Source organism: Meles meles, chromosome 20 (assembly GCF_922984935.1).
Source record: "Meles meles chromosome 20, mMelMel3.1 paternal haplotype, whole genome shotgun sequence".
NCBI lineage: Eukaryota > Metazoa > Chordata > Mammalia > Carnivora > Mustelidae > Meles > Meles meles.
The window spans coordinates 13,302,543-13,323,902 of record NC_060085.1 but is presented as its reverse complement, the minus strand read 5'-3'; the positions used below and the strand labels follow the sequence as shown (position 1 = coordinate 13,323,902).

At 53.4% G+C, this 21,360-nt stretch overlaps 1 protein-coding gene across 1 annotated transcript in view; it reads right to left on the bottom strand.

The window, feature by feature from the left end:
* The window catches only part of SIN3B (SIN3 transcription regulator family member B), a 36,268-nt gene extending 16,555 nt beyond the window's left edge, over nucleotides 1-19,713 (bottom strand). The window contains exons 1-8 of the mRNA XM_045990964.1: nucleotides 19,576-19,713; nucleotides 19,226-19,332; nucleotides 17,807-17,960; nucleotides 11,288-11,488; nucleotides 9,258-9,401; nucleotides 2,209-2,331; nucleotides 802-891; nucleotides 295-413 (exon numbers count right to left, since the gene is read on the bottom strand). Of these exons, the coding sequence (XP_045846920.1) occupies nucleotides 295-413; nucleotides 802-891; nucleotides 2,209-2,331; nucleotides 9,258-9,401; nucleotides 11,288-11,488; nucleotides 17,807-17,960; nucleotides 19,226-19,332; nucleotides 19,576-19,707 (1,070 nt within the window). The 5' untranslated portion in view covers nucleotides 19,708-19,713. The remainder of the gene's footprint in view (nucleotides 1-294; nucleotides 414-801; nucleotides 892-2,208; nucleotides 2,332-9,257; nucleotides 9,402-11,287; nucleotides 11,489-17,806; nucleotides 17,961-19,225; nucleotides 19,333-19,575) is intronic.
* Nucleotides 19,714-21,360: the final 1,647 nt, after the last annotated feature.

Here is a 21,360-nt window from a genome sequence, read left to right as displayed (position 1 = left end):
GTGGACGCAGGAACTTCGCAGGTGACGGAGCTGCACGCAAGGGGAAAACCTGACAAGACGGGTGGACTGTGCAAGCGGCAGATCCGGCCGCCACCGTGGGAGAACAGGGCCCAGGACCTGTCTGTGTTCTCCTCACTCTACTGCCGCTCAATCTAGAATGACCTTAACCACCACCGCAATTTACAAACAGAAATCAGAAAGCATTTACCGTTTTCCACAAGCGACAAGCAACAGAAAGGTAGACAGAGCTTACGGACGCACCCCCGCGTGGAAGCCCCAGGAAGGGTCACTCACCCCAGAAACGGGCTGACGAGCTGGAGGAGCTCGGAGCCAGACACAAGCTCCTGGTTGAAGAGCGCGATGCAGCGCAGGAAGTTCTCGTAGACCTCCTGGCTCTTCAGCACCCTGCGCACCTGCGGGGAGAGGAGATGAGGGGGCCCTCGAGGGCCAGGCCCCACCCGCACTCCCCACTCCCTGCCCTCGCTTGGCTCAGGCCCCACCAGGTGAACACGGAGTCACCGAGTCACGTGCTCTCAAGTGACGGGCTGCGGTCAGCAGGGCAATGATCTCCACGCAACTAATTCACAGCTTGAAGGGAATGTGTGTGGGGCCAGCTCGCTGGCTTCTGCTACTGTGGAGCCCCACAACCACTCGGCCTTTAGAAAAGCCGCACAGCTTCGGGGAGACCAACATGTGCCCTTCAGTCTGCATGGGCCCCGAGCTCTGCCTCCCACCGTGCGAGCTGGTGCCAGCCCCTTGTCCCCAGCCTGCTCCAGCCACTGACCAGCCTTGACGGCTCACCTTGTCGAAGAAGGAGAACTCCTGCAGGGTGCCGTACTTCCCCACGGCAGCGATGGACAGGTCTTTGGTACCTCGGAGTTTCATTTTCTTCTGTGGAAGAGAAACTCTGTGCCGTGAAGGTCCCGGACGTCTTTGTCAAGAGTTACAGTGTCGCTGACGCTGAGCTCTCCTGACAGTGACCGTCATGAGGGACTGGATGGGGTCTGCTGGGGACCCCTGTGGAGGAAATCTCAGGACCACTCCCTCAGGCTCCACGCGACCCACTACCTGGGCTCTAAATTTTGGCATTTTAGGGCTTTGGTATTAGGCAGGAGCCTCACCAAATTGGGACAGGAAGGGAGCGGTATCTCTTGAAGCAGGGTCAGAAAGCTTTCCCCCTGCCTGTTTTGTCCTGTGAGCTGTGACGGTGGTGGCAAGGGCAAGAACAAGAGGAGAACAAGATGAGCCTAGAGAAACCTGGGTTTTAAATCTCTGTGAAGAGTTTTGTCTCTAAGTTGGACTCAGACCAGAACCTGGCTGCTTGCTTGAGGCACTGAAGACCCTACGAAGCCATCTCCCAATGCAGGGCATATGTCTAGAGGACATAGAAGCCAGCTTGAAGGGGTCCCACCAGCCAAATCTGAGCCAGTTTAGATGCCAAAATGAACAAGTCATGGATTACCCAGAGTAGGTAACCCAATAAAAGATGACGAAGAAAAAGCTCTTCCAGGATGCCTGGGTGGCTCAGTTGGTTAAGCAGCTGCCTTCGGCTCAGGTCGTGATCCCAGCATCCTGGGATCGAGTCCCGCATCGGGCTCCTTGCTTGGCAGGGAACCTGCTTCTCCCTCTGCCTCTGCCTGCCACTCTGTCTGTACTCACTCTCTCTGACAAATAAATAAGTAAAATCTTAAAAAAAAAAAAAAAAAAAAGAAAAGAAAGAAAAAGCTCCTCCTCAGAGTAGAAAGCCAACCAGTAAATGCAAAAAAAAAAAAAAGATGGAATTAGAAAAACCACCATCATGGGTAATGCATGCAACAAGAGATGGACCTCAGCCCCTCTCACCCCTCAACAGGGCTCCTTGTGCAGTGACCAACCTACACAACTACACGTGGTCGCCTGCCCATGAAAGAATCACCATGGCGAAAAGAAGCAGACCTAGTAGTACATCCTGTTTCCACAGGAAAACATGTTGCTCCTCGTAACAATCCTGTGAGCCACGGGTAATGGGTTAACAGCCACCTTAGAGGTGAGCTGACCTCCTAAAGTCCCAGGGCCGGTGCATTCCAATGAGACCAGGGTCCAGACTCAGCCCATGCCTTGGACATGGTGCTTAGAGCTCCTGCACACTGCTCCCTAGGTCATCTACAGAGAGGGGAGGCTGCTGGGGGTCCAGAGAGGTGGACATCTATGCGCACAGCTGACCGTTACCTTGGCTGGTGCAGACACCGGACGGAGGAGCGACGGCCGAGAGCGCTTTTTGCTGTGTTCCAGGTTCTTGTCATGCTCACTCTTATGGACACTGTTCATTTCGCATGGCCCATTTCCTGTGAACTAAGAACACAAACACGGGAGGTGATTAGTGCTGGAGAGATACAGCTGGGCCCCTCAGTACTGGCTCTTGGCGCGTATGGGTGTGTGGAACCACCTCGGGCTCAGCCCATGTCCCCAGTGAATGCTGCCTGCCATAGGCCAGGACCCTTGTCTGCATGTGAGGTGACTCCGGCTCTTGAGATGTCTGTGTTGATTAAGGGAAAGACCCAGATACCCAGATTATCAGAGTCTTAACATCGTGAAGGTGGGAGAAGGCAGATGGATGAGGGTCCTGATAGGTGAAGGGGGGGCACAGTAGGGAGACCCGAGAGTTGCGTTTTGGTGTGCAGGGCTCACCCAACAGACCACTGATGACAGGAGTCCGCCTACATGCTTGCACGCCCCATAGAAAGGGAAAGGATTTCAGGCAGGGGACTGGCATGCACAGAGCCCTGGCAGCAAGAAGCAGCCAGTGGCCACCAGGTCACTAGAGGGCCTTCCCGCCAAGTCTGTATTCTTTTCTGTGAATGGAGAAGCAGGTCTTGAGGTCTTGAGGAGTGTCATCCCTCCCTCACTGGTCCTCCTGGGCTCTACGCTTAATAGGAACGCTCATCCCAAGTGCGGAATCTACCGGTGTTGGCAATATTTATGAGGAACAGTTCTGGAAGAACACTTCAGGACTGGCACTTATGTGAAAGTGCCAGAAAGATGAGCAGACATGGGGAAGGCAGACAGACCTCAGGTTCTCTGCAAGATGTGTGCCGGGCGAGGGAGGTACCTGACGGTCACCCCACCACCGGACCTGGGAAAGCAAGTCCTGGTGTATCCAAACAAAACAGCCAGGAACCACCAGATACCAATGTGCTAGCTCTGTGTCTGTGTCCTCTGCCCCCCTGCTGGGGACAGGCAGACCTGATACATTCTTACAGGAACAGGTGAAAAAAAAAAAACCCGAGGGGCAGAATAAATAGGATACCATTGAGTTTTTCTTAAAAGATAAAGATCTGGGGCGCCTGGGTGGTTCAGTGGGTTAAGCCTCTACCTTCGGCCAAGGTCATGATCTCAGGGTCCTGGGATTGAGTTCCACATTGGGCTCCCTGCTTAGCAGGGAACCTGCTTCCTCCTCTCTGTCTCTCTGCCTGCCTCTCTGCCTACTTGTGATCTCTCTCTGTCAAATAAATAAATAAAATCTTAAAAAAAAAAGATGAACATCTGTTTGCTCCTGTGTAGGAAATTTCTGGAAAGATAGAGAGTATAAGAGACTTGTGAGTAGGTAGCTCTAAAGAGAGCAACCAGGAAACTGAGACAAGGAAGGGGAAGTTTACTTTTCATACTTGACGTTCTAACTAGTGCTTGATTTTCTCATGAACACGCATGATTTTTATGATAATAGTTACAATGATAATATTAAAGACCTATCATTTAACTACAAGCAAAACCTGGCCCTTAGGGGGGATCACGCTTCTCTGGAGACCAGTTTTCTGAAGATTCAAAGCTACTCTAAGAACCTTAAGTGGGAACATCTTCAGCAGTTTCTTGTTGTAGATGCCAGAAAAGGTGCAGGCACCAACTCCTGAAGGAGGCGGCCAGGTGACACCATGATGCGCTGCACGGGACGAGGGCCCTCCCAGGGAGACCCACTGCTCACCCAGCCAGGCTTCCCCGGCTGGAAGGCAAGCTCAGTCTTACCGGTGTCCTTGACACTTCTGACAGTTCTTACTTTTTATGATTACATGTCCCCATTTGTGAACGTGTGAGCTAGATGGACCCTCAAAGACCCTTTGGGCAGGGGCTGACATATTCACCATGCTGGGCCTATTATCGTAAATAAAGTTTGATTGGCACATAGCCATGCCCACAAGCCGAAGGGGCTTTCCCACCATAACCCTGCAGCCAGGTCTTTGTGACACATCCAATGGCCTGCAAAGCCCAAGACACTTACCATCAGGCCCTTCATAAAACAAAAACGTTTGTCAACTCTGACTTAGGCCAAGTGGTCATGTTTAATTAGAACAGTATCAAATTTCATCTTTGGTTTCTTTTTCCTACTTCTTTTTTTTTTTTAAAAAAGATTTTATTTGCCAAAGAGAGAAAGGGAGAGCACAAGCAGGGGGAGCTGCGGGGAGCCCGACGCAGGGCTCAATCCCAGGACCCCGGGATCATGACCTGAGCCAAAGGCAGATGCTTAACCGACTGAGCCCCCCAACATCCCTTTTTCCTGCTGTTTTAATAGAATTTCAAACTTTAATATAAAGGGCGGTGAAGATAAAGCTCAAATTATACAACAGATTCTATGTGGGTGTTTTAAATAATTTTTAAAAAATTGATTCAATCGCTTAAAACGTACAAGACGCTCCAGTCAATACTCTGCTGAACTGGTAACGGGCGCTACTGCGAGAAACTGAGCGGCTGGAGCTTTTCCGAGGGAGACACCTGTTTGTTCAGGGCGGGCTCTGTCGGGTCCAGCCTCACAAGTGCTGGGTGTCCAGCAGGGGGCACCGCGACCACAGCAATCAGAGGACAGGCGGCCCAGCTGCCCCCCTGTGGCACCCCCGCCACCACTGACAGGAAAACTCCAGAGGGAACTAAGTAAGGCTGCCCTCGCAGCAGGCCCGGCAGAGCTCCCCAGCCTGAGTGTCTGCTGTGCATGGCCCCCCACAGCTGTGCCGGAAGGTGCTCTGCTCTCAGCCCCTGCCTCACCCAGGCCAAGCCCTGCTGAGGAACCTTCCAGCAGGCTCAGGGGGAGACAGCGTCATGGCTGCTTCCGAGAGAAGGAACTGAGGCTCGGGGATGTGACCTGCTAGCGCCCCTCAACCTTGCTCCAACGGCTGCCCACCCCCACCTCCTGTCCAGGAAGGGCTGCGCTCTCCAGCCTCCTTGGGGTGTGGAGAAAGGACACGCTGCTGGCCCCCGATCTCTGCCAGAGAGGGGAAAGCTGGCCTGGAACTTGGCCGGGCTTTTCTTTCCCAGGGGGCTGCCCGTCTCCCATGCTGCCCCCAGAGAGGACTGGGCTCAGGAAAGAGCCGCCACCAGAGGCTGCAGCTGGGATGTAAGAGGTGGATCCAAGAGGATGACGGTCACACAAGCCCCAAACACGCCATGTGACAGGGCGAGTCAGGGCCAGGTGGCATGTGGTGCCGTGCGGCTCCAGCTCCTGGGGGACGTGGAGGCCTGAGGGCCCTCAACCCACACAAGGGTGCGTGGTGGGCAGGAGGCAGTGAGAGTCCTCCGCTCCTCGTCTTTGTGCCCCTGGAGCCTGTGAGGAGGCTCTCTGGCAAGCAGAGAAAGAAATGGGAGGCTCCAGGACAGCACAGGACATTATTTTTGGAAAAGGGGGCCAAGCCCAAGGAGGGACACTGTGCTTCGGGGCTGGGCTGGGGGAGGGGAGGCTGAGAGTGGACGTGAGGGTGGGGACACGAGGAGGTAGGCTCAGCCAGAAGTGCAGCCACCTCTGGTGGAGGTGAGCTCCCTGTCCCCCGGGGAGGGGGTCGGGAAATCCACACCAGGGCTTTGCTTGGCCCTCCCCAGGTACTCCCCAGGGGCCTCCCACAGGCTGGCTGGTCCTGGGGAAGCAGAGGGAGGCCCTGCCGCCTGGGTGGACACTCGGGGAGGGCAAGGGGGGGGACGGACAACACTGGCACTGGGAGGGGATGGGGACAATCCATCTGGATCCTCCGCCTGCTTTTCCTGAACATTCCCGGCTGTTCTTTCTGGAGCACTGCACATGTGCTGGGCTACACGCAAAGCACTTAGAGGATGATGGCTTGTCAAGTTGGAGCAGGAAGGCCTTCGTCCCCATGTGAAAGAGAAGGAAAACAGGCCTGGGAGGTGAGTGAGGGTGTTGGCTCAAGCCCTCCTGAGTGCCTGCAGACACGGAATGAGCGTCTCAGCCTGGGCTGTGTGCTCCCGGGACCCTGCCTAGTCCTCCAGCCCGAGGACATACAAAACTCCAGGCAGGGTGAAGGACAGGCGACAGCTCCAGGACCAGACGTCAGCTCCAGGACCAGACGTCAACCCTACAGAGAGGCACAGAGCTTCTCTGACTTTGAGTCAGGAAGTATTTCCGGGTGGCATCCTGATTTTGAGGTGGCACTCATGGGTGCTGGAAGGCCAAGTGATTCTTGATGATCCAAACCCAGACCCCTGTACGCAGCCACCAACCCTCTCCTGCTGCTCCCCAGCCCTGCCCCCTCGCCACGTCTTCCTTTAGAAGCAGGACCAGGAGAGGAGGTAGTGATGCACTTGGGCCGGGGTTAGTGGGGGAGGACCGCTCGTGTGTGCAGGACCCAAGTCACCATCCAAAGCAGAGAAGAACAAAAAGAGGAAAAGGAATAGCCAATAACCTCGAATAGAAGCGTGTTTCTTCCATCTGACAAAAGGGTGTTATGAAAAGCCCACAGCTCCCAGAACACTCAGGTGGAAGATGGAAAGCTTTTCCCCTAAGATCAGGAACAAGACAAGAATGCCTCCTCTCACCACTTCTATTCAGCTCAGTAATAAATGCTCCACTGCAGCAATTAGACCAAGACAAGGAACGAAAAGGCATTCACAATGGAAAAGAAAGAAAACCATCTCTATTAGCAGATGGCATGGTAACATGCATATAAAAAAATCCCAGTGAATATACAAAGGCTATTAAAGCTGATAAACAGACTCAGCAAAGTCGCAGGAAGCAAAACACACAAAAATCAGCGGTATTTGTATACACTCATGATGCACAATCCAAAAATGAAATTAAGAAAAAAAAAGAATAAGATATTTGGGATAAATTTAACCTAAAAGGTGCAAGACAAGTACATCAAAAACCACAAAATGTTGCTGAAAGAAATTAAAGATTTAAATGAATGCAAAGAAACCTCATGTTCACGGATCAGAAGACTTAACATTATCAAATGGCAATATTCCCCAAAGCAATCTAAAGATTCAAGGCAATCCCTATCAAAATCCCAATGGTTTTTTCCTTTTTTTTTGCAGAAATGGGAAAGCTATCTTCAAGTTTATATGGAATTCTAAGGGGCCCTGACTAGCTAAAATAATCTTGACAAAGAACACAACTCAAATCACTTCTTCATTCTGAACTTAGGACAAAGTTACAGTAATCCAGACAGTGTGGTGCTGCCCTCAGAAGAGACATGCGGGGGGTGGTTGATGGATTGGAACTGAACAGTCCAGAAATAAATCCATTCAACTATGCTCAACTGGTTTTCAACAAGGGTGCCAGGACCATTCAATGGGAACAGAAAAGTTGCTTCACTAAACTGTGCTGGAAGACTGGCTCTCCGCTCAGGAAAGAATGGAGTTGGATCCCTACCTCACACCATACACACAAAAAAATTAAATCAAAATGCACCAATGACCTAACTATGAAAGCTAAAATTATAGAAGCTTTTAGAGGAAAATATAGGAGGAAACCTTCCTGTCCTCAGATCTGGCAAAGATTCTGAGACAATAAAAGCATGAGCAACAAAAGAAAAAACAGGTAACTGGATGTGATCACAACTAAAAACCTATGTATGTTAAAGGACACTGACAAAGTGAAAAGACAAGCTACAAAAAGGAGAAAAATTTTTAATAAGAGCCTGGTATCCAGAACATATATATATATAAAAGAAACCCTTACAGCTTAGTAATAAAAAGACACACTAAAAAACAGGCAAAGGATAGACATTTCTCCAAAGAAGATACACAAATGGCCAAAAGGCACACAAGATGCTCAGTATCCTTAGTCATCAGGGAAATGGAAATGCAAACCACAATGAGATACAACTTCATAACGACACGGCCGTAACTGAAAAACAGACCAAAACACCCAGTGTCGGTGACACCGTGAAGCGCCCTGCTGGTGAGAACAGAAGATGGCGCAGCTGCTGTGAAAGGGTCCAGCCCTTCCTCAACAAGTGAAACAGAGTCACCAGTTGACTCGGCAATTCCACTTCTAGGTACAGACTCCAAAGAACTGAAAACACGGACTCCAACACACCCTCCCGCACGCACATTCACAGCAGCCTCACCCACAACCACCAAGAAGAAACCACCCAAATGTCCACCAACGGATGGCGGGATACGCAAATTGTGGTTCATCTGCACCACGGAGGAGGACTCGGCCGTGAAAAGGAACATGATACCAACCCACGCCGTACTGCGGGTGAACCCTCAAACAGCCCGCTGAGTGAAGGCCAGACGCTAATGCCACATGGTGTAGGATCTCCCGTGTGTGACCTGTGCAGAACAGGTGCAGATTCGTGGCTGCACCTGCACCAGATTCGTGGCAGATTCGTGGGGGGGGGGGGGGAATGGGGAGTGACTGCTTCCAGGGACAGGGTCTCCTTTGCGGTGATGAAAATGGTCTGGAACTAGACAGAAGTGCTGGCTGTACATCACTGTGAATGTACCAAATGCTGCTAAACTGTATCCTTTCATGGCGTGTTTCATGTTATGTGAATTTCGCTTCAATTTCTAAGAAAGCCTTATGGAGAAAATACAACGGAAAGGAATGGAAAGCATAACCCAGCAGGCCTCAGGCCATGATGGTGGGGGGGCACAAGGCTGATGACGCAGCCTGCACCCTCGACCCCCCTACCTCAGACCCCTCCTCACCCTCTCTGCCCTCCACCCCCGACCCTGCGGTCACTGGCAAGCCTCACACTGTCCGACTGGCACGTTCCTACAGGGCACTGGTTACAGACAGGTCTCCTCCCAGCTGGCCCTCACCACCCCCCCCGACACTGTCTGAAAGAGGAGACCCCCTCAGGATCTGCTCCAACAGAACGTGGAGGTGAGCCTGCACAGGGAGCCTAGGGTTGTCTGCACGCTGTGTGGCTTCTGGGGGAAGCTGGCATGTCTCGGGCACAAATAAGCCCAGCCTGGTCTTCGGGGCTGCACTGAGAAACAGGGCCCCAACTGAGAGGAAGGTGGCCCTCGGGCCAGGGTGGGCCCTCTGTACTCACCAGGGACCGCTTGGCTTCAGGCAGGAACTGTCCAAACTCAGACAGCAGGTCCTCCTGGCCCCGGAAGAGGTTGGCTACCTCGGTAAACACTTCCTCTTCGGACATGCCACGGAATGGCCGCCCCTTCGTGCTTAGCTGCTCCTTCTGCCAATTCAGGAAAGGGAAAATGAGTAGTCAGCCAAGGATGGAGGCACCCCAGGCTGTTGACATTCAGGCATCCCACTGTGGAGGAGACCGAGGGATGACTCACAAAACAAAGAACAGGCTGGCAGAGCCCATGCCTGCTATCACTAGGAGAAAGGAACCCAGTCCACCATCCTGCTAACAGCTTGGGGTGCCCTGTATGCTTCTGTCCTCATCCCACCCCACAACACAGCCTGAGCCCTGGCCAGGGATGGGGATTACAAGGGAGTATAGAGGGGATGATGGCAGGGGCATAGTCATGGAATGGTCTGGCCTCAGTCCTTGCATGTCCTCAAACAGAGGCTGGGGAAGTACAAAGTCAGTACAAGGGCAAAGAAGGCCCTTTTTTGCGGACAGGGTGCAAGGAGTGTGGAGCTGGTGGTGGGCCTTGAAAGAAACAGGGTGACAGGGGAAGGAAAGGGAGTACTGGGACAAGGGACCTGTCCACCCAGAGTCAGAAAGACCCCGAGAGTTGAAGGAAGATGGCCCAATCCGGAGCTTAAAGCACCAAGATGAGGACCAAAGGGGACCCGGGTCAGGAGGGCAGGAACTCAGGATGGAAGTCCCTGTCAACTTTAGAAGTCTCCGTCAGCTTCACACCCGAGAACGTGACAGAGCACGAGGTGGTGGAGCTGGGGCTCGAGCTCACAGCTCAGGCTTCCCACTCCACGGCTGTAAAGGGAATGAGACAACCCATCAAGGGCCCTTAATATTGCCCTCCCCTTCCTCAGGTCCCCTGAAGCTAGCTGTCTACTCTGACCCCCGGGACTTTGCACAGGATGTTCCCAGCACTGAGAAAGTCCACCCTTTGTCTATACTCATCTGCCTGATGGCTCTGCCTGATTTCTCGGGACTCAAGCCAAAGCTGCCCTTCCTGACACCCTACAGTCCCCGGTCAGGGTTGACAATCTGCACAGACTTCTACATGCTTCCCTCTTCTCCCACCCCACCTATCTCTAAGTCTCTTCCACCTCCAGACAGAACTTAGCAGCAACCATTCATCTTTGCTGTCCCACTGCCTGGCACGGAGCCCACTTGTAATCCACTTGTAATCTACTTGTAATCAGCATCAACAGAGGGCTGCTGTGTTGTCAAAACACTGGTGAAGCCATCTTACAAAAAGAAGACCATCTTCTCAGGTTCTTTTTAAATCCCTGTACCGTGCGTTTCCTAGTACTTCCTGGGACGTAGGGGTGCCTCACGGAGCAAATTAAAAATCCTGACAAAACCGAACTCCAACAGGTATTTGGATGCCCATGTTCACAACAGCATTATTCCCAAGAGCCAAAATCATGGGAGCAACCCTGGTGCCCATCTGTGGAGGAACACACGTGGTACATCCACGCCACGGAATGTTCTCCAGCCTTAAAAAGGAAGGATGTTCTGGCCCAAGATACAGCACGGATGAACCCGGAGGACTTCACAGTGGGCGAAAGCATCCAGGCACAAAGAGACAAGTACTGTATGCTTCCACTTATAGGAGGTCCCTCGAGTTGTCAAATTCAGAGAGACAGAAGTGGGATGGTGGGTGCCAGGAGCAGGGGGAGCCACTGTCTCATGGGGATGGGGTCTCGGTTTTGCACGATGAACAAGTTTTGGGGGTGGATGGTGGGGAAGGCTGCACAACGTGAAAGTACTTAACGCCACGGAACAGAACACTTAGAAAGGGTTAAAATGTAAGTTTTAGGTTATGCACAATTTATCACAGTAAAGAAAAAACAGACTAAAAACGCATCGGAATCGTACAGGATGGCAGGAATTCAGAGGAGAAAATGTGAATGCCCCGACGCACCACGAAAGTGGGCTGGCGCCACCAGCACCCGGCCAGGGTCGCGTGGGCCTCTTACCTGGTACGTGTGCAGTATCTCCAGGAATGACCTATAGATCTCTGGGTGGTCTAGAAAACGGGTCTTAATCTTGTTCACGTAGCTGATGGCGTTGTTGAACTCCACGGAATCCGACTCCAAGGGCACCTGGGGCTTGTCCTCCTTATACAGCATCTGCGGCTTGAAGTTCTCCGCACAGTCGCTGTGGTTGTGCGAATTCTCCTGACAACAGCACGACAGTGAGTTACTGGCAGTCCCGACCCCGAGAACAGATGTGAGAAACGACGGACACAGCCCCGGTCCGTCTGGGAGCCAGCGGCACCCAGCACAGAGCCAAGGTTTTTAATGAGATGCAGGAGAACGTTCCTTGTGGGGGCCTAGAGGGGGAGGGGGTGTCTCACACACACACACAGGCAGATAACGCCTCCCTCACCACACTGTGCATCTGCACTGTCCAGGGTGAGTCTCACCAGCCCACCTCCATCTGATCCAAGAGCATGAAGTTCAACTGACACCGAACACCTTGAAAGATGAGGATGCGGCAGAAATACACGGCAAGTGGATTGTTTAATCCCCCTGGAGTGGAGTTTGGGGCTGCTGATAAAAGCAGCCTTCCACACCTCCTGCTGTCAGCAGCGCCGGGCAAGTGGGAACCCTGGAGGTGAGCGGGGCCACCACCGCCCAGGTTGTCCAGGACCATGGGACTCGCAGTGCTAAATCAGGGGTAGGTCACCTGAGAGAAGAGACAGGCCCTGACTGGTCATCGTGCTTGCCCTCCCTCTGCAGTCTTTTCTAAAAGCCACACAAAGACAGAAGACAGACACACACATCTCTCTCCTAGACACCCCGAATTCTGATCTGGCGTGGGACTGACCCCATCCCCCGGCAGTTTTTCTTTCTAAACTGAAACTTCATGTGTGGTTCTAATGACTCCCTGCAAACCACAACTGGGCTGTCAGGGGTGCCCCCCCCCCCAGTATCCTGTGGATCCAACGCACACAGGGGCTGGTTCTGGAGCAGGCCAGGGACCCTCCAGCGCAGCCGCAGGGGTCTGTTAGAGGGCACCTTCTCATCAAGTCTTCCAGAACGATCTGCGCCAAACCAAAATGGCCTCCATCTCCCAGCATTCCAAGCCTCTTTCTTGCTCCATCTTCCTCTGTGGCACGTGTCACCTTCTCACACACACACATATTTTGTTTGTTTTCGTCTGTCTACCCCTGACCAGACGGCAAATATCCACACTGTTCACTGCCATAGCCCAAGTGCCCAGCACAGTGTTTGGAACAGAGTGGGCCCCAGCCACTGCAAGGAATCAACAGATGCACGGCGGAAGGAACAAACAGCCCGGTGCTTCCATCGGTGCTCGGCAGGCACGGGGCACCAAGCTCAGATCCGAGGCTCCAGCAGGATGGGGAACGGCGGGCACAAAGCAGCAGGGCCGTCATGAGGACAGATGCACTCGCTGGGCACACTCGCTCTCATCGGGGTGGGTGTGTATTACTGTGCTCGGGCTGCCGTAAGGAAACACCACAGACAGGGCAGCTTACACAACAGAAATGTATTTCCTCACAGTCCTGGAGGCTGAAGTTCAAGATCAAGGTTCAGCAGAGGCGGCTTGTGGGCAGCCATCTTCTGTGTCCTCACATGGTTGTCCCTCTGCTGGAGGGTCGGTCCATGTGTCCAAATGTCCTCTTCTTATAAGGACACCCGGACTGGATCAGGGGACACCCTAAGGGGCTCATTTTACCTTAATAACCTCTGTGAAGGTCTCCAAAAACAATCACATTCTGAGTACTGAGGGTTAGGACTTCAACATACGAATTGGGATTGGGGGCGGTGGTTGGGGAGAGGACACAATTCAGCCTAAACTGTGGGTGCAGAGATAGTTCTAGAAAAGTCTAAGGCGAGACAAGCAGAGACACAAAAGACCCACCGCAGCTACAACTCTAAACACCACCTCTCCCTGGCAGTGGGATACATCCTAAGGCCCTCTGGGGACTGTCTTGCTGATTACCACATTCCTTCCAGGTGTGCTGGCCTGGCAGCAGAAGGAGCTAGAAGGAGGCAGGGAGAGGTGGGAGAGGGAGCAGCCTTGGGGCGAAGATTTGCTTCAGAGGAGGCTGAGAGCTCGTTGGGGCTCCCCACCACTCCTCGGGGGGCATTTTCAAGTTCCGTTTGCCACGCTCTGGACCGAGGTGCGGGGACAAGATGGAGAAGCCTCCGCACGGCCAGGACTTGGCAATGAGGGCCGCGGTAATGGGGCAGCTGCTCTGGCCAGTAGCCTGGCGGTTCCTCCGTAAGTTAAACATAGTTACCACGTGACCCGGCACTCCGCTTTCAGGTATGGACCCAAGAATTGCAAACAGCCATGCAAACGACTCAAACAGCTACCAGGAATGGATAAACACACATGCAGCATCGCTACGATGGAAAATTCTTCAACTATAGAAAGGAACGTAGCTCAGTCACAGACTACAGTGAGGGTGAACCTCGACACCATGACGCTGAGCGGAGGAACCCAGACACAAGAAGTTACATACAATTCCACTGAAACTAAATGTCCAGAACAGGCAAATCCGCAGAGACAAAGTGGATTAGTGGTTGCCAGGGGCTGGTGGGAGAGGAGAACTATGAGATACAGTTTCTTTCCCGGGTGATAAAAACGTTCGGGATTGAGGGGAGGATGGTTGTAAAATAACGGAAGTATGCGCAAACCTGCCGAATTATATACTTCAGTTACAAAAAATGAACTTATGTTACCATGAATCTTGTCACAATTTAAAAACATTTTTAATGTAATCTCTGGAATATGTAAAAACCACTCTCCATACAAATATAAGCTTGCTTTGGCTCCTGGGCCAAACCCTGCTCTAAACCTTCCAGAACAATCCAGATTTTTCTCATCTGTGCTTGCCCAGAGTGGCTTCATTCAGGAATAGTCTGGTATAGTCCTACTAGACACCAGGGAGCAACCCTGCACAGACCACCCTCTGAGTGGCCGCAGCCCCACCTGGATGCGTGCGAGACGCCTCATCAAACAGCACATTCCAAACTCGAGCAGCTTCCCTGCGGCCCCCACGCTCCCAGGCCTCCCTCACCCCAGCAGGTGCTGCCACCTTCACCCAGAGGCTGAGGCATCCTGGAATCTCCCTGCGTTTCCCACTCTCACGGACTCCCCGCCCCCGGGGCCACATTGCTGCCCACTGCCTGGATCACTGGGGACCCCTCCCTGGCCCCCAGATCCTCTCTTGCCCCCCAGTCCACTTCTGGCACCCCAGCCAGAGCAGCCTTTCTGGAACTCTCCACGGGCTCCCCTTGCTCCTGACTCTCTCCCCCACACTCACCACTGTACCCCCCCCACCCCTGCCGGCCTCACAGGCTCCCTGGCTGTTTCTCGAGCACTCATTCATCACCTCAGGCCTTCATACCCCGCCGGGGAAACCCCTACCCAAGACACAGGCAGAGTTCCCATCCCTCCCGTGGCCTCTGCCCTCAGCCCCTCAAGCCCTGCCCCCACTTCACTCACTAAAGTGCCTCATGTATTTCTCGTCTGTCTACCTGTATTTTTTTTGACTGAGAGAGATCACAAGTAGGCAGAAAAGCAGACAGAGAGAGTCCAGCAGGCTCCCCGCTGAGCGGAGAGCCCGATGTGGGGCTTGATCCCAGGACTCTGGGATCACGACCCGAGCCGAAGGCAGAGGCTTTAACCCACTGAGCCACCCAGGCGCCCCATGTCTACCTGTGTCTTGAGAGTCCCTGCTTTGATGTGCGCATGCCCAAGAGCAGGGACTCTGGATAAACCCCGGCCTGAAGCAGAAGAGGTGGTTGACACCTGCTCCGTGAGAGACTAAGACACAAATACGAGAGGCGACCCAACAGGGACTCACTAACTTCCAGATGACCCTCCCCATGGCAGACCAACCTCTGAATGTGAAGGGGTCACTTATCGGACGAGCTAAGGGTTTAACCTTTACCTGTGTTCAAGCTGGCTGCTGCTGTAGCCGACCCTGAGGAGGCTGGCTCCCAGGAGGCAGGGGTGGCTCTGAGCGGAACCCCGGAGCTGAGAGTCATCACCTTCCCACTGACACACTGTGTCTTGCTCCTCCAACACTTGCCCTGCACCACCCCGGAAGAGGGACACGGTTGTGAAGCAGCCAGACAAGGTCCTACCTGATCTGGACTCAGTCTGGTAGGCAAGCCAGATCAAGACACAGCAGGTTTTGAATTTCAAACCCTAGCTTTGCCATTTTACAATACGCAAAACTGGGTGACACGAGAACGACCGCGGGTGGGAGCAGAGGGGTCTCTGGGGAGTGATGTTGCGACCGAGGCCTGCTGACCAGCTCCAAGAGGATGCTTACTCAGCAGGCTATAGCCCCAGCAAGGGGACATTCTTCCCACCATGCCGCCCTGGCCTTCCTGGGGGGAGCACACGCCCCACATCCTGGCACATGTCTGTCTGTCTGTCTTCCTCTTAGACTTGTGTTCTCAATGAGGTTGATTCTGTCCCGCAGTGGGCACTTAGCAATGTGTGGAGGCACTTTTGGGTTGACACACGGTGGAGGGCAGAGGCTGGAGTTGCTCCTCAGCTCCATACAGGGCACAGGACAGCCTGCCCCAGGAAAGAACAATCTGGTCCCAAGGGCAACAGGGCCAATGCTGAGACACCTGCACTAAGGGCTCCCCACAGCCGGAGACTCCCCTGACTTCTCTTCCTCTGCACCTCAGAGCTACTCCCTCCCTGCCTGGAGTGGATAGGACTCACGAGGACATGAGAAATGAAAAAAAACATCGAAAGTGTACATTGAAACACAGAAACTAGAAAAACCAGTAAAACAAAACAAAAGTCACTGGGGCGTGGCACGTAGGGAGCCCTAAGAAGTTCTTGGGCTACTGTGGCCTCTCCAAGGACTCCAGGCCATCCCGGCTACGTGGCAGGAGGAGTGCTAAAAGCAGGGCAGGAAAACCAGCCGGTCAACTGACAGAGTGGGCAGCGGGAAACAGGGGCCCTAGACGTCGTGGCATGGGGGCTTTGGCAAGATCATATGGCTGTGTGGTGAAGTCAGCGGGAGACGTTGAGATCCAGCCCAGCAAGCTAAGTTACTCCAACAGCTGGGGACCGAGCAAGGCAATTTCCACAAGTGAGGTCTCCGACCTCAGCTCTTTCTTAGGGAGCAATGGTCATGACCCACCCATGTACAGACTCGACTCGTCCAAGCGCAGCCCTGCGCACCGCTGCCAAGGAGCCTGCTCTTCTTCCCAGCCGCCACGGTTCCGAAGATGAACCCCGCTAAGGCTGCTGATCTTCTGGAGCAACGAGCCCTACATCTGGATGGTGGCGCTCCACTTGTAAACGTGAAATGGAAGCAGCTCTTTGGAGGTCAGCAGCCACGTGCTTCTGATTTCCTTTTCAAAAACGGAGATGCTCTCCTTGGCTTTAATGAGGCAACACGCTGGTGGCGGAGCTGGCCTTGCATAGAGAGAAGGCAGAATTGACATGCAGGTCCCTCTCAGAGAGGGAGCGGTCACGGTCACACTGCCTCTGGCCATTCTCCTTCCAAATTTGACTCCTGCATTGATAGGAAATTGCTATCTCCTTCATCAGAGGCCAAATGGACAGAACGCTTCCTGGGGTAGGCTTTTTTAATATTCCCCGCTAAAACCCAAAGCCCTGGAGCAGAGACAGAAGAGGCTGAAAGTGCTGGTTCACGGAGACCAGGGGCTCTCGATGGGGGCGATGTGGTTCCCAGGAGTCATCTGGCAATGTGTGGGGATGCATCCGGCTGTCATTGCGGGGCCAGGGCCTTGTGGGTGGAGTCAGGGATGCTGTACACAACTCTGGACGCACTGGAGAGCCGCCCCACCCCCAACAGCATTACAGCAAAGGGGACAAGGGGGAGGAAAGGCAGTGGCTACTTTGTAAGAGTAAAGCTCACACAGACTTCTGTTTTTTCAGGGGGTCTGGTGGGCTTGGGCAAGAAGGGACTGCAGGGACAGAGGAAACAGAGAGCCGCCACCTGAGACAGAAGGACCAAAGCCACAAGCCCAAGCTGAGCCAAGGACCCTGCTGGCAATGAAATGCGGCCCAGCAACGACAAAACGGCTATTCTCACATGCTGTCTCAACTGCTTTATTGTGTGGCTGGTACCTGGGATGATCAGAGAGACCCCACGCCCGAGTCCGAGTGCGGCCTGCCTGGCCCGCTCACAGGGAGAGCATCAGGGTAAGAGCCTGGTGACGGTGGGTGGTTATTCTGACAGGACATAGAACTGTTAGGACAATGCCCCCCAGACACAAACAACCACACCCACTCTTGACCTGAATCCTCCAAAGGGACTGGTGTGGGGTAAACAGGCCGCTGGGTAGGGATTCTGATCTATTTTGACCTGCATTAGAAGCAAGCGCTGTGTCTAGACAAAGATTGGATCTCCGTTGCCTTTCGGGCAGTAAGACACAAGACGGGCTGCCTGAGCTATAGGTACCTGAGGACCGGGCGAGAAGTGTCAGGACCACATCCCTCAGACCACCAGAGCGGCATACCTGGCTAGACAGAGGCGACTGTATGTTTAACTTGCCGTTCTTGGGAATGTCTATTCTGTACCCGAGGGGAAGGAAAGCGTTGAATCCGACAATGAGGTCAGGGTGTTCGTGGAAGAGCTGCGACACGCGTCGGATGACTCCAGGCGTGTCGATGCTGGAAGAAAAAAGAGGGAGAGTAGGCAGAAGTGTCCCGGGGAGCACAAGGAAAGCCAAATCTACTCCCAACTCGCTTGACAGTGCCACCTAATGAGCTTCTTGAAGGACAACAAAGCACCCTGCAACGTGACCAGTGTGATTCAGCCAATGTGTCATCCACTTCCACAGCTGCCAGGCTCAGGCTCCCTGTGCCTTCCTAGCGAGAACCACAGGACATTTGCATGGCACATCTCCCCCAAACACTCCAAGCACACACACACACACAGTTCTAAAAATGCCAGGAGACCAAGGGAAAGTCCGGGACTCCAAGTAGTGGCAGGAGGCCCTCTAAGCAAGGTGATGAACTATGACACAGGCGTTAATCCCAGCAAGTGACAGCAAGGCATAAATACCAAAGGCCCTGCAAGCAGGGGTTGCACAACAATGCCAGTGGTCTCCCTTATGGCTGTAGGGGGGAGCCCTCTCAAGGCTTTAGCTTGTCTCTCCTGGAAGGAAACCAGGCCAGCCCTGCCAGGTTTCCTCAGAGCGGGGGAAGCAGCCTGGTTGGGGATGTGACCACTGAGAATCTAGAGTCAGAGTGCCCATGTTCTAGTACTGACTGCCCCTAAGACTGGTCTGGGCAAGCAGCTGGCCCACTCTAAGCCCAAGTGAGCCTCCTGGCAGAGGATGGCATGATCTCCAGGTCCCCCTCCTAGTTCTAACCCTCCTGACTGTGTGCTTACAAAATCAGCCAATGTGTTTTAAACCCCTTCTATGTGCCAGGCCCCTTATAGCGCATTTTATGCGTATTACTGACCAACAAGCCAGGCACTAGGGTGCCACTGGGTGAGGCACTCACCTTGCTGACAAGATTTAAGGGGGAGAGAGCGCCAAAAATTCAATATTCAAGACAAATAACATTCTGATATAGTGCTTAAAAGAATTAAAATTAATTTTAAAGATCCTGGGTGAACAAAATTCCCTTAAAAATCATTGTGAGTAAAGACAGAACCAGACTCTCTCGCTTGCGGACTTCTCTCTCTCTCTTGCTCTCTCCTCACCCCATCCCTGCTCTCCTTCCAGGAATCCCCACAACAGCTCCACAGGGGGGTACTCTCCACTCCCGTTTTTTCAGAAAGAACTGAGGCTCTCAGAGGTTCCACGACCTGCGCAAGGTCACCCGACTGGGGCGGAGAAGCAGCCGGGATGGGGGGTTCCCACTCCGCTCAGCCGGATCGCGGCCCAGGGCGGCCCCCCCGGGGTGAGGAGGGGTCCGGCGGATACCTCTGGCTTTTGAACTCCTTCATGATCTCCAGGAAGCCGTTGTAGGTGGCAGGGTCGCTGCCGAAGCGGATCTTCACCTGGTCCAGGTAGGTGAGGGCGTCCTCCACCTGCGGGGAGGGGGAGGGTCCAGATGGGCGGGGGTCGGCGGAGGAGGGGACGGAGGACAAGGGTCCCTGGCGGGGAGGGGAACGGGCCGAGCCTCCGAGGAGCTGAGGTAAGGGGTCAGGGGTCTGGGGTCCGGGGCCGTGCGGAGTGGAGGCCGAGGCGGGGCCGGGCGGGGCCCGGGCGAGGGGCATCGGCCCGGGGGCCAGACGACAGGGTTCCCGAGGGAGGGTGGGGGCAGCACTCACGTGCACCGGCAGTTTCTCGTGGCCCGCGGAGCCCGAGCGACCCCAGCGGGCGCCGCTCAACCCCCGGCCCGCGGGGCCACCGCCGCTGCCACCGCCGCCGCCACCGCCGCCGCCGCCGCCAGCGTGCGCCATGTTGGAAGTCGGAGCTGCGGTCCGCCCCGCCCCCACTCGAGGGCCGGCCGCGCACGCGCAGGCTCCGCCCCACAGGGGGCGGGGCTTGGTGTTGTGAGGGGCGTGGCTCCTTGAAGGACTTGCTCTGGGATCTTACTCCCAAAATTGCTAACCAATTCCTTATATAGTGCAACTGAGCAAACCGAGACCTGCCCTTTGCTTTTCCCCAGCTCCACTAGCGAACTCATAACGGTCTTCACATTTTTTAAAGACGGAAAAATTTCAAAAGAGAAGACTATTTCGTGACACGTGAAATCTCAGAAATTCAAATTTCGGTGTCTGTAAAATAATACTGCAACCCAGACGCACCCACTTGTGTACCTATCATCTGTGGCTACTTTTGCACTATGAGAGCAAGGTGAGTAACTGTGACAGATCCTAAGATGTGCAGACCCTGATATATTTACTGAAAAATATTTGTGGATCCCTGGTTTATAGGGTTGATCTGACAACGGTCAGGGGCACACAGCACTACAGAGGGCCTTGCCAAGTGCACTTTTTGCTAACTGGCTCTAGACTTAGTTCCCTTCTCCTCTCTTCACTTCCCTAGCCCTGATCACATCATTTCCCCAATGGACCAGTTCAGGAGCCTCTTAAGAAGAAAAATTACTAAATTTCTCTAATACTTACAGCCCATTGACAAGTCCTTCAAACAGGCAGAGTGACATTCCTCTAGGGACTCAACTGCCTCAATGTTATTACTTTGTTAAGGGCAAAAAGCAATCTTAGCCTGATCCCCAGGATCCTGTAAGTCTACTTTAACATATAAAAATTCCTTTGGAAACTTCCTTTATCTTTACCCACCAAGATACATGTTGGCAATCATCCCAAGCATATGACTCACCAATATACATCCGAAGGGTCTCCTGACTCAGATTCTATTAGATGTAATAAATGACTTTCCCAGCAATAGCCAGCCCCATCAAGGTCCTGGAAAACTCGCTTCCAAAAATTCCTTAGAGACTTACGCTATCCCTAACCCCCTCCCAACCTGGAACTATGTAATCAGCCACTCCTCCTGGCCCGGAGGGCAGCTCTTTCTGCCCATGGGTCCCACCCCTTGCTTTAATAAACTCACCTGTTTTGCACCAAAGCTGTCTCAAGAATTATTTCTTGGGAGAGGGAGAAGCAGGCTCCCTTGTGTTCCCTCTCTCGCTATCTCTCTCTCTCTGTCAAATAAATAAATAAAATTTTTAAAAAAAAATTCTTTCTTGAACCCTAACATCTTCCCACATCAGCAAGAACCTGGCCCTTACAAACCTTTTCTTGTGGAATTTTCCATCTACCCCCTCTGCCTGCCCAGCCTGGCTGTTCCCTGGCCCCATGGGTCAGCACACACCATTTCCCTTGTCAGAAGCCCTGCCCTATGCATTCTTCAAAGCACAACTTAATTTACTCCCCCCACCCTTGCCGCCATCCCCAGTACATCACTTTCTTCTTCTTTTCTTTTTTTTTAAGGTTTTATTTATTTATTTGATAGACACAGTGAGAGAGGGAACACAAGCAGGGGGAGTGTGAGAGGAAGAAGCAAGCCTCCTGGTAAGCAGGGAGTCCCGAAGCAGGACCCAGCACCCTGGGATCAGGACCAGAGCCAAAGGCAGACGCCCAATGACT